Source organism: Canis lupus, chromosome 1 (assembly GCF_048164855.1).
Source record: "Canis lupus baileyi chromosome 1, mCanLup2.hap1, whole genome shotgun sequence".
Taxonomy (NCBI): Eukaryota; Metazoa; Chordata; class Mammalia; order Carnivora; family Canidae; genus Canis; species Canis lupus.
Genome location: NC_132838.1, coordinates 63,571,315 through 63,589,654, shown reverse-complemented (window position 1 = coordinate 63,589,654; position 18,340 = coordinate 63,571,315). Strand labels below are relative to the sequence as shown.

The following is an 18,340-nucleotide window of genomic DNA, read 5'->3' as shown; positions in this document are numbered from 1 at the left end:
TTGTGAAAATGTCAATGTTACCCAGGGCAATTTACACGTTTAATGCAATCCCTATCAAAATACCATGGACTTTCTTCAGAGAGTTAGAACAAATTATTTTAAGATTTGTGTGGAATCAGAAAAGACCCCGAATAGCCAGGGGAATTTTAAAAAAGATAACCATATCTGGGAGCATCACAATGCCAGATTTCAGGTTGTACTACAAAGCTGTGGTCATCAAGACAGTGTGGTACTGGCACAAAAACAGACACATAGATCAATGGAACAGAATAGAGAACCCAGAAGTGGACCCTGAACTTTATGGTCAACTAATATTCGATAAAGGAGGAAAGACTATCCATTGGAAGAAAGACAGTCTCTTCAATAAATGGTGCTGGGAAAATTGGACATCCACATGCAGAAGAATGAAACTAGACCACTCTCTTGCACCATACACAAAGATAAACTCAAAATGGATGAAAGATCTAAATGTGAGACAAGATTCCATCAAAATCCTAGAGGAGAACACAGGCAACACCCTTTTTGAACTCGGCCACAGTAACTTCTTGCAAGATACATCCACGAAGGCAAAAGAAACAAAAGCAAAAATGAACTATTGGGACTTCATCAAGATAAGAAGGTTTTGCACAGCAAAGGATACAGTCAACAAAACTCAAAGACAACCTACAGAATGGGAGAAGATATTTGCAAATGACGTATCAGATAAAGGGCTAGTTTCCAAGATCTATAAAGAACTTCTTAAACTCAACACCAAAGAAACAAACAATCCAATCATGAAATGGGCAAAAGACATGAACAGAAATCTCACAGAGGAAGACTTAGACATGGCCAACACGCACATGAGAAAATGCTCTGCATCACTTGCCATCAGGGAAATACAAATCAAAACCACAATGAGATACCACCTCACACCAGTGAGAATGGGGCAAATTAACAAGGCAGGAAACCACAACTGTTGGAGAGGATGCTGAGAAAAGGGAACCCTCTTACACTGTTGGTGGGAATGTGAACTGGTGCAGCCACTCTGGAAAACTGTGTGGAGGTTCCTCAAAGAGTTAAAAATAGACCTGCCCTATGACCCAGCAATTTCACTGTTGGGGATTTACCCCAAAGATACAGATGCAATGAAACGCCGGGACACCTGCACCCCGATGTTTATAGCAGCAATGGCCACGATAGCCAAACTGTGGAAGGAGCCTCGGTGTCCATCGAAAGATGAGTGGATAAAGAAGATGTGGTCTATGTATACAATGGAATATTACTCAGCTATTAGAAATGACAAATACCCACCATTTGCTTCAACGTGGATGGAACTGGAGGGTATTATGCTGAGTGAAGTAAGCCAGTCGGAGAAGGACAAACATTATATGTTCTCATTCATTTGGGGAATATAAATAATAGTGAAAGGGAATATAAGGGAAGGGAGAAGAAATGTGTGGGAAGTATCAGAAAGGAGGACAGAACGTAAAGACTGCTAACTCTGGGAAATGAACTAGGGGTGGTAGAAGGGGAGGAGGGCGGGGGGTGGGAGTGAATGGGTGACGGGTACTGGGGGTTGTTCTGTATGTTGGTAAATTGAACACCAATAAAAAATAAATTAAAAAAATAAAATAAAAATTAGTATTAGTTCTTATATTAATTAGTACTTAAATTTTAAAAATTAAAAATATTCAATATCCTTACTTTGATTATTATTTAACTTTTCATGTTCCAGGAAGACATTACAAAAAAAATCTAAGTTTTGTACAAGTGTTGTAGTTTATGAATAGATTTCACTTACATTATTATATTTCTACAAATAGTAAAATTCTGCAACTTTCCCCAGGATTTTTTTTAAAGATTTTATTTATTTATTCATGAGAGACAAAGACAGAGGCAGAGATGATACAGGCAGAGGGAGAAGCAGGCTCCATGCAGGGAGCCTGACGTGGGACTTGATCCTGGGACTCCAGGATCCTGGGGAGGGCAGCCCTGGGCTGAAGGTGGCACTAAACTGCTGAGCCACCTGGGCTGCCCTCCCCAGGATTTCTAATGAAAGGTAAAAATGATTAGAAATACAACATTTTACTTTCTCAAAACTTTCAACTCTGCTTATGTTAGAATTTCAATCGAGAGGTGATTCATAAAGAACAGGTGAGATATGCTCCACCACCACTTTCTATATTGTGCAAGAGCTTATTATTCATAGTCCTACCTAAATATTTATTTTAAAAAATTATTATATATTTATCAAGTGGTTAGTATATGACAGCCACCATTGTGTACTGAACATTTAGTGTGGAACAAAATAGACATATTCTTGCTTCCATCAAATTTAGGATTTAGTGAGAGAGATAATAATAATAATAATAATAATAATAGCAGCCACATAGGATGCTACTTAATAATCAAGTGCTATTCTAAATTCTTTACATTTTAACAAATTTTAATCCTCATGCAAATCTATGTGGCAGGTACTATTAAGAATCTCAGTTTGCTGATAAAGAAATCAAAGTTGCACAGCTAGGAAGAAAAGGCATTAGATTTCAATTGGACAGCTTGATTCCAGCATGGATTATCTTAAACACTAAGAGGTATTTTAATACATGTCAGAGATAAGGATATTTTTGTATAGATCTGTTAATAAGTTATCTATGTCTAAGTATCCTAACAAAATGCATATTTTAATATTAGAATACCATAAGTTTATGCCATCTTTCATATGATAATTATTAAAATTATTTAATGATCATTACAATGCATAAATAATGAAAACCCTAAGTATTAGTAATTTTTACTTATTTTCAACAACATAATAAAATATGGTATCTGCGCCTCTTGTTTCCCAGCACTTTACAAGTCTTCAGAGACATTGGACTCTAAAGTAGTTGCTTGTTTGGTTTTGGACTTTAGAAAAAAAGGCTGACTGACTGAGGAGGGTATATTTTCTTGTTATCTTCATTGAATTATAAAGCATGAATGCCAAGGTTTAAATTTTTCGAGTTCCTTAAATGAAAGAAATTTGTGAATGCGTTTAAAGCCTAGTGTGATCAAATTTTCTTTTCTTTTTTTTTTTTACGATTTTATTTTTATTTATTTGGGAGATAGTGAGAGAGAGAATGAGAAGGACAGAGAAAGAGAGAGGGAACAAGTGAAAGCATGAGCAGGGGAAGGGAGGGACAGAGGGAGAGGAAGAAACAGACTCCCCACTGAGCAGGGAGCCCTTAAAGAGACTCTGTCCTAGGACCCTGGGATCATGACCTGAGCCAAAGGCAGCAACTTAACCCACTGAGCTACCCAAGTGCCCTTGATCAAGTTTTCTAATGACTTCAAGTCATTAGAAAGTCATTAGTTTTAGAGTGGGAGATGAATAAAAGTAAGAATCTAAAAAGGCACACGTTAATTTTTTTTCTCCACGTTCTATATTCATTCATACATACGTCCGTATGGAGAAAAGCAGTAGAGGAAAATCAGGAGTAGTGAGAAAAGCTGGAAAATGCTTCCCACATTCTGTTGAAATACCTTGCCCTTTAGGTGAATCTTTTAGTGTCCTTACAGCTTTTCCGACGCAGTAAACATTGGTGGAGTACTGCTTCAGGCTTCTCAGGCAAGGTTACAGGTGACTCGGTGGAAAAAGGGATTTCTTTTTGCCTCCTGACATCTTGGGATAATTGTCACTCTTTTTTCATGTTATTTTTCCCACCTCAATTCTCAGAATTCAAATACAAACTTGTATCCTTAAGGGCCTGTGGGTAGTCTCACACCTGGATCAAGATACTTTGACCTCTGTGCCTTCTTAGCTGCAAAACAATCTTTAAGGTTTACCAGTTGCCAAAATAGCTTATGATTCCAACTGGCATCTGGTGCTGAGACTTGTTACGTCTTCAGTGACTTTGGATGCTAGTCTAATGGCAACGCACATATATTTGGAGGTGAATGATGCCTGCTTTGACCTTCTTCTTTGTCCCTTGTATTTAGGATTTGTGCAGGTTTAAGGGAACTGTTCCTAAAGGGTGTCATGTTGTTAAGTGCAATTTTATGCAATGATACATTTTTGTCATATTACCAAAAAAAAATGGAGTTACTCACCAGCCTAAGAAATTATTAAACAACTGGAGCTAGTTTTAATATGCTATCGGAAATTTTATTTTTCTTGGAAGTTTGTTGAAAATGATAGGGCAATAAAATTCTACCTTTAGTGACTTGAATCTTTAAAATTTAATTTTAATTCTTATACGAATGGTTCTTAGCTGGAAAGAGCAGTCAAGAGTAACAAATCAAACATCATCTGCTTATGAGAAAAATATCCTTCTGAAGTCTAAATTGGTAGCACGTTGTTACTCAATTGGACAGGAGCTGGAATGGTTTTCATTTCCTGGCTCAAGTGTAAGCAGACAGAACTGGCACATGTGCAGAGGCTTCATTGGATTCTTCAAGCTTCTGATAGCCACAGGCAGTGACACTAGTCATAGGATCCAATCCCCAAAGAAAACGCAGTGCTGCAATAAAACATGCAGAGAGAGATTAAATTTATCCTTAAGTTTGAGTCCTAAGAAATAAATTTCTTTTGTCTTCTATAAGCAGAGAAATGTAGCTGTGTGTATGCCTTTACAGGGTTAGCTGCACAAGTCTTCACTTGCCACTGTAGAAATACTAATGGTCTTCAAGTGACCATGAGTTAAAAAATTAGTTGATGATGTTCCTGCAAAAATATGCCTATGTGGGTCATCATATTTCACTATGAGCTGTAAAGATTTTATTGTGTGTATGTGTGTGTGTATTTTAATCCATGACCCCCACCGTCACTAGTGAGAAATCTAAGTAGATCTACCCAGAGCAGTGAGGCTGTCCTGTGTATAAAACTGAAGTACAGAATCAGGAAAATAAAGTAGTAGGATTTTATCCTTGAGATTGGTCTGAGTTGCAGAACTGGGTTGCGTCTGCTTAATCTACCCATAAAGTAAAAAACATACTCAGAAGTACATTATTTTTTTTCAGTCTAATTCTTCTTTAGCTTCATTTATCTTTATTTTTTCTTAAGGAAAACTTATTGAGAAGTATAGCCAACACATGGGGATTTATCTTCCTCTTAGCGTTACCTCCTTCCTATGTGTTTGGAAAGTGGTAGGCAATGCACACACCCCCCCTACACACACCTTTTCATGAATGGTGTTCTTGATCCTAATCTTGTTGAGATTTATCTTCTTTCACTTTATATTTTCCCTCCAGGATAGACTCCTGCTTATTTCAATTCTGTTCCATATCTAGAGCTCATTCCCATCTAATGGGATGCTTCTGTGTACGAAAAGGCTATAGACTAAGGAGTGCCAAGGAGGCTCCAGCTGCTGCTTCTCATCTCTGTTCTCTGATGTGCAAACTTCCATCTACCTTGCAGGAAATGCAGCCATGGACCAACATGGGTTGTGCAATCCCATAAACCACCACCCTATCCAGTGTGCTTCCCAAGACCAAGTAAGGCTAGGAGGCTTTGACAGGACTACCCAGGGCAGATGATCTTTAGCATCTGGTCCTGCGGAAAGTTCTAACTCAGGTCTGATCCTCCTGTGGGAGCTGCAGAACCTCTGCTTTATTCTTCTGAGTGGCCAACAGATGTCTGCAGAGAAAACACACACACACACACACACACACACGCCTATCTCTAAAGGAAAAATATTCTTCTAAATGACAATTTCAAGGCCTTCTTATCTCACAATGAATGTAGTATTTCATGTAAGCTTTCAGGTTAGAAAATTTCATCTCATTTCTGTATTCAAATCCTTACTAGAGGTAAGAAACTATCCCTTAAAGCTGACTCTGTTGGCCTATCCAGACTCCTCTAAATCTTGGGCATTTTACTTGCTTTACTGGCCTGAATTCTACAAGCACCAATCTTCTCCATAGCCTCTGTTGGTCTGAATAGAAGGGAGGAAGTAAGGTACTGGAGGGGAGGATTTTGAATTTTTTTTTCACTTGGAAAAGATTTAACCCTGTGGATGACCTAAGGTTTTAAAAAGGTCATTTTGCCCACTCCTGGAACTAAACCAGCACTGTCTGATAGTAATATAATGTCAGCTGCATATGCAACTTAAAATTTTCAAGTAGCCACATGTTTAAAAATGTAAAAAGAATAATATGAAATAAATTGTACTGATGTGTCTTATTTAGCCTAATCAGGGTCTCAGTGAGGGCTCAATCAGAAAAGCAGAACCAGTAGAAGATTATGCAGATATATTTGTATATTAAGAAATTTATTACAAGGAATTGGCCTATGTCATTGTGGGGACTGGCTAAGCAAGTCAGAGCCCATAGGACAGTAGTCAGGAAGGGAAAATCACAGGCAAACTTCAATCCACAGGCAGGGACGAAAGCTGTCATCCCCAGACAGAATTTCTTCCCTCTCTCTGGAAAACCTCATGATCCAAAATCATCTTCTTATTTAAAGTCTATGGATTAGGGATTTTAATTATATCATAAAATACCTTCAGAGCAAATCCTAGATTAGCGTTCATTTGAATGACTTGGGATAGTCAACCAAGTTGACACACAAGTAAAATGATCACACTAAATATGTCCAAAATCGTATCATTCTGATGTTATTAATATAAAATCATTAATGAGATATTTTACATTCTTTTTTGTACTAAGTCTTCATAATCCAGTATATACTTATGCTCACAACGCATCTCAATTTCAACTAACTGTATACCATGTCCTTAATATGCACGTAAGTCCTGCGGTTCCTGCCCAGTGTAGGTCCAGCTAGTGAAAGTGATTAGGCAGGCTGGTTATCTCATGTCCTTAGACAGTTCTAAAGATGCAGATTCTGTGTGTGTGTTGAATAAGATTTATGTTAGCTTTATTGCCTATAGCCTATAAGATGTGGCTTTACTGTGCCTTTGCAAACTGGGCATGTTTCTTTATAAACATCAACATTTTCCATACATGTACCTCTATATGATAATTTATGGTGCAGCACACTCTTGCTTGCATAATTGTAGAAGTGCTGTGGAAACCAAGAGCACAGGGCAAACAAAAGAAATACAGTCCTGAGCCATCTGAGCAAGATCTTGGGGGCTCATTTTTGTCCCACAGGGGGCATTTGGCATGTCTAAAAGACATTTTTCATAGACATGACAGGGGATGGATCTATGTGCATTTAACAGGTAGAAGCCAGGGACTCTGCTAAATACCACAGCTTGCACAGAGTAGCCCCACTCTACCTCCAAACAATGATTCACCCAACTCAAAAAGGACTTTTGATAAGTGGCCAACAGATATCTGGAACACACGCGCGTGCGCGCCCGCGCGCGCGCGCGCACACACACACACACACACACACACACACACACACCTGGGGTAGGATTAAGAGATCTATAGAGAAGAGATTTTTTTAAATATGGTGAGAGAGGCAGTGAAATAGAAGTTTCCTATGGGCTTTGAAGATCTCTCTTTGATACTTGGAGAACTTTTATCAGAGATGTGATTAGGTATCTTAACTCTCGTGTATCTCTATTGCCATACCGAAGTCAGGGATGGGATAAGGGTAAAGGAATGGCCCTGTAAATGCTGACAGGGGAGATTCATGGGGCAAACAAGGGCGGGGTGGATTTTCACAGTGGGGATTACCTCCTTAGCAGGTGAAAGTCACTAACCATCTTTTCTGAAGATACTTAGGAATTTCCTACAGTTGGTCTTGATTTTCGACTTCTGGAAAAATTACGAAAATGTAAATTCACATTTACAAATGGAGAATTTAAAATGTGTACAGTAATTAGCACCAACTCAGATCATCTGTGAAATAAAGTGATAAATAAATAAGTAAAACTCATTAGCATTTTTCTAAGAAAAACCATGGTATTAAGATTAAGTCACTTTTCAGAGGTAGTAATCGTATTTGTAAACTCTAATATCTAATTTAGGTCTATCCAAATTAACTGCAAATTCAGAATTAACTTCATTTTCTAAGCCTTGGCAGTGAATGTATACTGAAGCTAGCAGAAAATTAAATATATTTGTTAAAACTTGATATTTAGAAAAAAGCTGACTTATTCCATGAAATGTGTCATATCTGCATGCAGTAATTATTGGCTAAATGCAATGCCAAATTCTGATTATAAACATAGCTTAGAGTCAATACTTCTGAGATATATTTCCTATTAGGTTGTTACAGTTCATTTCACAAATTCTTAATTTAATATGTAAAAATGAAATCTTCCTCAATCTAAATGACATTTTTACTAAGGATTCTTAATTGTATCGAGAGTGATTGAAATAAAACATAATTATAGTTTGTGATCAATTTTAGCACTAGAAATGGTGACAACATATCCTCACTGATGTAAGTTTTTAAGCTTTTTCAAATAACACTAATTTGGAGGTAAATCCAACTTTTTTCTCCTTATTTCAATAAATGAGTGATTTATGTAGCAATATGTAACAATGACTTTTTCCATTGAGGAAGAATTAGATTTCAAGGTAAAATTTTAAAGTTTAGCTATAGTATATAGTTTATACATTTTCTTTTTTTTTTTTTTTTTAGTTTATACATTTTCAAAAAGAGTTTTTAAATCATAAATTCTATGTTTTCCTAGAAATACACAAAGAAAAGGCTGAAAAGGAGGAGAAACCTGAAAGGAAAATACTAGCCAAAGGTAACTGTTTTGTTTTGCATTTATTTTTATTTTTATTTAGGAAATATATTTTGGGTATTCATATGGGAGAAAGGAACATTTTCATGTGGAGTGTTCCCTTGTTTTAACATTTTTGATAGCGTGTATATGAGTACCTTTATTTCTCGGTTAACTTCAGGTACAAATATATAAGTGATATTTAAGTATTGGAATCAAAGTAACTTCAAAACATTGTGACAATCTTTAAATTATTTACCACTGTTTTTTATTTACTAAGATAGTACTGTAAATACAGTTTTGGACTGCCTAGCAAATATTTTTTTTCTTCGTTGAATATGTTACTATAATGTCAATTTTTTTTTAACCTTGAATTTTTTTGCACCATACAGTACCTTGAAAATCTTTGGCACAGAAATGCAGTCATTATATTGCCTGACTACAGACTGCTACGACCCCTCAGCTTTCTTTCACAGCCTCTAGGGGGTACATGGACATTGACAACGTGATGATTAATATCCCTTTCAACTCAACTGAATCCAGTAACTGCAATCTTGTATTTGAGGCATATTAATAATGGCCAGCATTGTCTTGCTCATTTTATAAGCATCTCTTTTCTAGGAGTGGCCCTTGTAGTCATAAAACTTTAAAGAAACCTCTAGGAAGTTAGAGCTTTCAAAGGGATATATTTCTAAATATGTCCAGGATTCCTCAATGACCAGCCTCACATGCATTTTAAGTGAGTCGGGGCAAAAATTAAAATATCAAAAAAATTAAAATATCATAATTCCATATCATAAAAAGATGTGCTCTGGACATAAAATGAAATAATTTGTCCAGGATAGACATTGAATTTTGTGTAATATTTGTTATGTCAAAACTCACTAATGTAAAATTAGTTGCAAATAGTAGGATTTCAAATAATAGAAGTTCTACTTAACCTTAAATTATACCAATATGTGAATCTATATTAAAATGCCATTTTGAATATACCTATGCACTTCCTTTTTGTGAAGAGCTTAAATCATTCTGCATATTATGTCTTTAATCCTAATGTTTGAATTCATTCCTGATTGGTCAATGAATCCTTATACAATCAGGGACATTGAAGCTTACTCAGTTGAAACCTATTTATATTTGTACTTAGGGAACTAATGTCTTCTTACTGTTCCCTTTCCTTTTTTGGTCCCTAATTCCTTTGGTCAGGGAAATAGGACACAGCTCCGGGGTATGGATTAACTAAGCTAGCCATGACTGAACTGGCTATGTGTTTCAATCTGCTGGAAGTTAAACAGAAACTCAACTGGTTCCACACGATTGGAGTCTCTGCTGTTTTATCTTGCAGACTGTACTATTAATTTAATAGCAGTACTGCTGGAGTGGCTGTGGTGATGCAGATGGCACCATTTGCATTTTGGACCTGGTTCTATTAGAGTCCTGCTGTTAAAGACTTTGAGCAGTGGGCTGTAGAGTGGGCTTATTAAACTAGTGAGTCTTGCATAATTAAAACAGTGAATTTGGCTGAAGTTTAAAATAAATTTCTCAAAGGCTGGGTTAGAGATTATTACCTGAATATATTCCCTGAATAGACCAAATATATTTTGAAACGTATTTCTCAAGAAAGAGAAAATGGAGCTTCAAGTGTTGAAGTCTTCAATGAGCTTTAGGGGTAGTTTCTTCTTTCCATATTTTTTCTGTGTCAATATGAATGAAAGTTTCCATTTTACTGCTTGGTTTCTTCATCCAGGTAGAATAATGCCTGCTTTTTATTTCCAGGTAATTCAGTGAAAATATATGCAGTTTTATAACTATTCACATATGTAGATAAATATGTTTTCTCTATGCCACATTTCATATCAGTCATGGTTATGCATGACAGATGGTTAGGAATTTAAATTCTTATCTAAAAATTTGAACTCTTATAAGAAAAGATACAATGTAGCCAAGGTAAGAGTAGCCTGTGATGGTTATAAACGTGCCAACAATTATCTGAGTCTAAAAAGCTGGTGAAAAATAAAAATAAAAAATAAAAAGCTGATGAGTTCTGGTGAAGCTGGTAGAGAAAAAAATACTGGAAGTGATAGAAGCTAGATTACTCTCTCTCTCTCTCTCTTTCTCTCTTTTTCTCCTTTAAGGGATTCATATGGCATTTGAAAGGGCTTTAGGAATGTTATGTCTTTGGGAAAGCTCTGGAACTTTACATGTAGATAATTTGCTCATCAAATGGAATACAAAAAAACAGACAAAATGTAGTCCCAGAGAAAATCCATTTCCAAAATAATTCTACATAAATATGCTATCTAATTAACTTTAAACATCAGCGAATCGATTTTGGTTTCCACCTCTTTTCATAGAAAATTAGTACTTTTTATAGTCATCCACCTTATCTAAATGATTTTAATTCATGAAGCCAAGGTAATTTTTATTCCTATTTTTCCCTCTGTTTATTTTGTCAGATGTTTTTTAGGGCAACACAACAGTTTCTTGGAACTGAGGGGTGAGCCCTTTAATTCTTAATCTGGCAATAAGTACTCATTTTGGTTTTAAGGTATAAGCTGTAACATGTTAGTTAATGTTTTTGTTTTAATTAACCTTGATTTGTCCCTACATAAAAGAAGTTATCACTTATTTTATCAATATGATCACAGTAAGTCTATATCCATGACCTTATATTAAAATAACGTAGTAATTCAGCGGAGTATTAGAAGAGACTTACAATCATATTTTAACTTTTCTTGGGTTACCAAGATACCACTCACCAAATTGTTGCTGATGGCCCCGTAAGTGCGTAAAATTCCATCATGCTGGAGGGGTTTGTAGGCACTGAGTGTTTTGCTGTGTCAGAAGTTAGCTTGAAGAATGCTGTTTCCAGTCCAAAGTGATGGCTTCTAATGGAAGATTCTGTAGGTCAAAATGACCTTGCAGAATACACTCATATTTAAGCCAAATCTTTTAGAATTTTTTTCTTTCTAACCTCTAAGAACTAATTTCTAGCTGGAGATGAGTAAGGCAGTCTAGAGCCCGTAGTCCATGGGTAAATCAGAGGAGTAGATGACCATTGTGGGATGCAGAGCCACATATCAAATGACAGGAAATATCAGTCAGTCTCACCCAGTTTGGGTATCCTTCAGAGGTATAAGTAACTATGTATGCATATGTCTTAAAACAAAAGGTAGATAGTCATTGTAGAGAATTATAGAAACTAGTGCTATTTGTCATCAGACTCAGGTCTGAGTTATGATTGTTAAAGACCATTTCTTTGGCTCATGGCAAACACTAGACATGCTTATTCAGTAATTAAGCTAGGAGCACAATATATGATTTTGACAAAGAAGGATGTCACCACTCTTTTCTCCTACTTTTAGAAATGTCTTGAATTAACCAGAATCCAGATCTCCTAACTACTAACTCTGTAACCTTGGACAGGTTGATTTGTTTTTTGTTGCCTCTATTTTCTCATATGTAAAAATGAGTAGAGTACAGTTTTAAAGATTAAATGATTATGAAATTTATATATGAAACTATTCAAGGAATTCTCGGCAAATTTTAATTTCAGCAGTAACTATCAGTCAATTAACTAATCCTCTTTATCACTACTGATTAGGTCAGTGACAATCCTTTGCAGGTTTCTTCGCTGCGTTATTTCTCATCCTATATTTGGGACCACTTGATACCCACTGTATCATAAGCTGAAGGAACTTAAGCTCTCTCATCCCAAGATTCTGTAACACAACACTAAACTACCCTTTTGCCATTTCACCTCTGTATCTGTGCTTACCTTCCTAAAAACAAGACAAAACAAAACAAAAACCTCATGTAAGCATTTATCTACTATGAAACACACAGTGTACTTAATCTATGATCCTAACATGTCACCTAATCTTCACGGAAGAATCCAATATGTGAGGTATAATCCCATTTAAAACTGAGAATACAGAGGTTTTTCTGACCTTAATGATTTTCTCAATATCTCATGTTTATTAAGTGGTAAAGCCAAAATTTAATCTCAGATTTCTCTAACTTAAGAGTATGTGGCTTTCCCACTATCCCTCCACCCCAGTTTCTTTCTTCTTTTTTGCTCCATTGTGTCTAAGTGTCTGTACTAGAATTTTCTCACAGCTGAAGGATCTTGAATTTTTTTCTGAACCTCCACAGTTAGGACCTTGTAATCTGCTGATTAACTTCACTGAGGCTTGGAGTTGTCTTGCTTGAGACTTACCTGCATAGCATGGTACTTAATAAACAATTTCCACCTCTAAATTGCCTCACCTTTATTTCTACACTTAGCAAGATGAGAAATGAGACCTGACAGTACTTATCCTTTTGGTAGAAATGCCAAATGGCATGTTGTGTGTGTATTAGTTTTCTGTGGCTGCTGTAACAAATTACCAAAAATGCAGTGTCCTAAAACAATAGAAATTCATTATCTTACAGTTCCCGAGGCCATAAACCAAAAATCAGTTTCACTGGGCATACACAAATTGTCATCAGGGCCAAACTACCTCAAGAACTCTAGAAGAGAATCTGTTCCTTGCCTCCTTCAGCTTCTAGGGCGGCTATACTTCTTGCTTTGTGGATGCATCACTCCAATTGCTGCTGCTGTGATCACAGTGCCGTCTCTTCTGTCCTCAAGTCTTCCTCTGACTACCTATTATCTCTTTTCATAGAAAAGAGTTGCATTTAGGGTTCACCTAGATAATCCAGGATGATCTCCCTCTCTCAAGATCCTTGATTTAATCACCTTGCTATTTTTTTTTTTCCCTTATGTGGTAACATTCACAGATTCCAGGGATTAAGACAGGTATGCATTTTTAGGGGTGCATTATTTAAACCACCCCACTGAGCTACTCTTTTATAAGAGAACAAGCCAGTCAAATATTATAAAAGACTGATAGCTAAATACAAAATTTAGTATTTAATGATAGAGATCACAGAATGGCAAACTTTGCCAAATTTACTGTAGCAACATTGTCATAAGAGTTTTTATATAACTTTAGCCATCAGCACAGCAAAAATAAGATGTAAAATTATTATTGTTAGGGAATTCATGTTTGGAGGACGTATTTAGGTTTCATCGTTTACCAGAAATAGTCAGAATAATTCTATTATTTTTTATTTATTTTAAGAAGCCAGATATTTGTTCATTTTTAATTTTTTTTCCTGACAAGGATATGTGAAGAGTTTAGTCATAATAGAAGTAAGATAATGTTTAATTATGGCCAAGATAGCACCATAACTTCCTTAAGATATTATAATATAAATTCCTCATTAAAAATTCATACTCAGCGTGCATGTACTTTAAATAAAAAACTTGAGAATGACCTGAATACCTCAAGTATTTTTTATATTAGATAATCTCTTCACATTTCATTTAAAACATTGATTAATTTAAGCACCCAAGTGGTTAATTAATTTTGATATTTGAAAAGACTGAAGAAGTAGGATGTGAAAAGTCTCTGGACCCTCCTACACAACTCTCATCTGACTTAACACAGTTAACTAACAGACTTCTTTCACTCAGTGTGTTTGAAGCTGTATTAAGTTCCACTGCACAGAATGTCTTCATCCCTCTATATTATTGGTCACAATAAAGGATATCACTATCGCCCAGGCTATTCAAACTGCAGAACTGGGGATCATTATTGCCAGTGGTGGTATGAGTTTGATGGACTTTAGAATCATCTGGATAGTTTTGAAAATATATATATTCATTGCAGACTCCATTCTGGGGCCATTAAATTTTGGGAGGTGAGACCAGGGTTCGCATCGAGCTCTTCTAATGATTTAAATGATTGGACAGGGTTAGAATTGCTGTCAACTAAACTCATGGCCTGGAGTCTGAGTTTGAGTATAGTCCACCGAAGTTTCCAGTGACAAGGCTGTATTTAAAAAAAAAAAAAAAAAAAGTATAATTGGTTGTCTTTAGGTGGGGTCTGTACCTACTGTTTATCATAGTCTTCACCACTCTCTCTCATCATTCCTGGAGTAGACATTTAATATGCCTCATTTCAGAAGAATTTGAGTTACAGTCCTACTAAAGACATCTTGGTTTCTTTCATTACAAAGAGAGGTCCTGTTTAGCCCTTGTCATACTCCTTCTTTACTATAATTTATCCTAGTCTCACCCCTTCCACTGCTATCTCCTCCATAATCACTTCTCAATTAGATTAGGGCCCTCTCTCTCTTTCTTTCTTTTTTACTTTCACTTCTTTATTAAGTAGGATAGATGCCCAGCATGGAGCCCAGTGTGGGGCCTGAACTCATGACCCTGAGATCAGAACCTGAACTGAGATCAAGAATCGGCCACTCGGGATCCCTGGGTGGCGCAGCGGTTTAGCGCCTGCCTTTGGCCCAGGGTGCGATCCTGGAGACCCGGGATCGAATCCCACGTCGGGCTCCCGGTGCATGGAGCCTGCTTCTCCCTCTGCCTGTGTCTCTGCCTCTCTCTCTCTCTCTGTGACTATCATAAATAAATAAAAATTAAAAAAAAAAAAAAAAAGAATCGGCCACTCAACTGACTGAGCCACCTAGGTGCCCCTAGGAGAGTCACTTCTTAACTGATTTCCCTGAATTACTCTTCAAATTCATGCTATTCATGACACTCACAAGCTTAAATCCATCCTTTACCATTATAGTGCCTTAGAGAGAAAAACCACATTTTCTACCATGGCATAGAAGACTCTCTTCATATAATCAGCGATAACCATACAAGTGTCCAGCCTTGTGTATTTTTCCCACCCTGTAACCTCCTCCTCAACGCCCTGAACTCTCAACTCAGCCTCTGCTGCCCCCATCATAACAGCTCAGACCCACCCACACTGCCTGTGTCATAGGCGACCACACTGTGGGGTGCTCCCTAAGCAGGCTCCATTACCATCTCACAGCTCTGTGCTCTGTATGTACCATTCTCTCTGGCTAGTAGGCTCTTCTTGTGGAGTCACTTGTCAAGTCTCTTACTCATTTTTTTTGATTCTCAGATGGACTATCAGTTCCTTTCATAGGGCTTCTTTGCCGTCTTTCACTCTGGGGTCATTTAGGCATTTTCTCCACACTACTTTTCGATCCCTGATTTCACACTATAAAGAATTTGGACACCAATTTTTGGTTTGGGTGTATGGATCTAATTCATTAAGGGCAGGAACTATATTTGTCTTCATATATGTTCTAGGTCACTTTTGACATTTCTTCTTGTGCTTCTGTGTTTTCTTATTTATAAACAAAGAGATTCAAGCTCAGTGGTCTTTCAGATTCCTACTCGCTCTGAATTCGTGTGCTTACATCAAATTAAAAATGACTCTAACATCTAGCAAAGTACCCAACACATGAAACATGTTCAATAAACATTGAAATAATGAATGAACTAATTAATGAAATATTCATTTTCTCTATTTTGTTAATCTTTACTTGACTCCTATTGACAATTTTTTCCTTGGATATTTCTATGTTTATTTTCAAATATATATAATTATTCAGCTTTAATTGGGCTATTGTAATGTCAAATTTATTCGGTCAGCAGCAATTGAAGAATTTGATAGTAAGCTCCATTATTAAAACAAAGACAATCTGTAACATGTAATTAGGAAAAACAATAAAATTTATAATATAATAATATAGATTAAAGTAATACAGATTAATTTGGACAATTTGGAAAATGCAAAATAGGAAGAAAAAAGAACCACAAACCAATTATTCAAAGATAAATACTAATATATTTTTTATTTTCCTCCAGTTTTTTCTTTCATTTAATTTTTTTAATGCAATTGCCTAATGCAATTGCAATTTTTTTTTAAAGATTTTATTTATTTATTCATGAGAGACACAGAAAGAGAGAGAGAGAGACAAAGACACCGGCAGAGGGAGAAGCAGGCTCCTGATGTGGGACTCGATCCTGGGACTCCAGGATCATGCCCTGGGCTGAAGGCAGGCACTGAACAGCTGAGCCACCTAGAGATCCTTCTGCAATTGCAAATTTTATTGTTATTTTTCAGATAACATTTAGGCTTTTATTTAACTATTAAACATGTTAATTTACTCCTAGAATAAACTAAAAGAGACTGGAACCTGGTGGGTAAACATACAACTATATGAGGGAACTTTATCCAAGATGGTTTCTAGACAAAAGGAAAGTTTTTTAGGCATTCAAAACAATAGGTATTTGCTACATCAGCCTGAGATTTTTATTTATTTATTTATTTTTTGTTTATTTTTATTTTTATTTTTTTCAGCCTGAGATTTTTAGTGTTCAGGTGAAGAACTGACCTCAGGAGTGGGGAAAAGTTCACAGGGAGAAGTGAATGCTGATGAATGGCATGCGGTCAATATCAAAGTGGACCAGCCAGTGGAAATGGGGGAACCCTGGATAGGAGATATTGTAAATAGAAAAAAATTGGTCACAGCCATTAGGCAATAATATACATTGTTATTCATAGTATTTAATTTGTACCAAACACCATACTGAACACCCAAAATTCAAGGATAAATTTTTAAGGCTCAGTCCAATGAGAGATCTAAAACAACAAATACACAGTTATACCACTGTGTAGTAAGTACTTCACAAAGAGATGTCCTAAAGGAGACGACTGGCTGCCTCAGTTGCTGAATAGTTCTGATTGGAGTTTTCTGGTGAAGCATTATAGGGAATGGACAGCTTAGGATTTAGATGTGCACTCTGGAACCTAAAATGGAAGACATAAGAGCTAGGTCAAGGGTCAGTCATCAACAAATCAGGTGAGAACTTGGTTAAGAGAGCACAAGAGAACCCAAATGATTGGTATCAGTATCCGTTTCCTAGTAACAAAGTATGAAAAACCAGATGGCTTAAAATAACAGAAATTTATTGTCTCACAGTTACAGAGGTTAATTAAATTTATTTGCTACCATCAATTGAAAAATATAGTAGCCTATATATTGTCTCCAACATCAAGATTTCAGCAGGATTAATGATCTCAAAGAGCTCTACTGGAGACTATTCCATGCTTCTCTTAGCTCCTGGTGGTTGGCAATCTTTGGTTTATAGGTGAGCCACTCCAGTCTCTACCCTCATTTTCAAGTGGTTTTCTCCCTGCATCCCTGTTTCTTCCCTCTGTGCATATCTCTGTGTTCAAATTTCCCCTTTCCATGAGGACCCCAGTCATATTGAATTAAAGATCACGGTAACAACTTCATTTTAACCTGATTGCCTGTTTAAAGACTCTATTTCCAACTAAGGTCACATTCTGAGGTTCTGGGGATTAGGACTTCAACACATCTTTTGAGACTATGCAATTCAATGCATAATGGTATTATATGCAGTCAGAAGAACATTTTTAAGAGGGTAATTTAGAATAATAATCCTGATTGACTGGTTTAGGATTGTTTCTGGGAAACAATTATAGTACTGGAATCATAGGCTGGCAAAGGATTTTGCTGGAGATGAGAATCAAAAGCCAAAAAGGATAGGACATTAAAATGTATCTGAATATCCTGGAGCTCCTTATAAAAATGCTCTCAAAGACCACAAACTAATTTAGCCAGCCTGTATTGTATAAACTTTTACTTTTGCCTTCTCTCAGCCATACTTAATTGACTCTTTACAGTACAAAATATATTTTCTTTTTCTCTCTGGCAGTTGTGCAAGATGAACCTGGAAAATGAGACAAGAAGGCTCTACACAAAGCTATGCATCACCTCCCCCACAGTGATTGTTCACTTTGAGGAGGTGGCTACAGTTCTGACTGAGCCTCAGTTGAAGGGGA

At 36.4% G+C, this 18,340-nt stretch overlaps 1 protein-coding gene across 19 annotated transcripts in view; it reads left to right on the top strand.

Moving 5' to 3' along the window:
• TRDN (triadin) overlaps positions 1–18,340 on the top strand; it is a 362,263-nt gene that overhangs the window by 84,292 nt on the left and 259,631 nt on the right. For all 19 annotated transcript variants that reach the window (XM_072832697.1, XM_072832631.1, XM_072832729.1 and 16 more), the window contains exon 5: positions 8,571–8,630. In XM_072832697.1, coding sequence (XP_072688798.1) covers positions 8,571–8,630 — 60 coding nt within the window. The remainder of the gene's footprint in view (positions 1–8,570; positions 8,631–18,340) is intronic.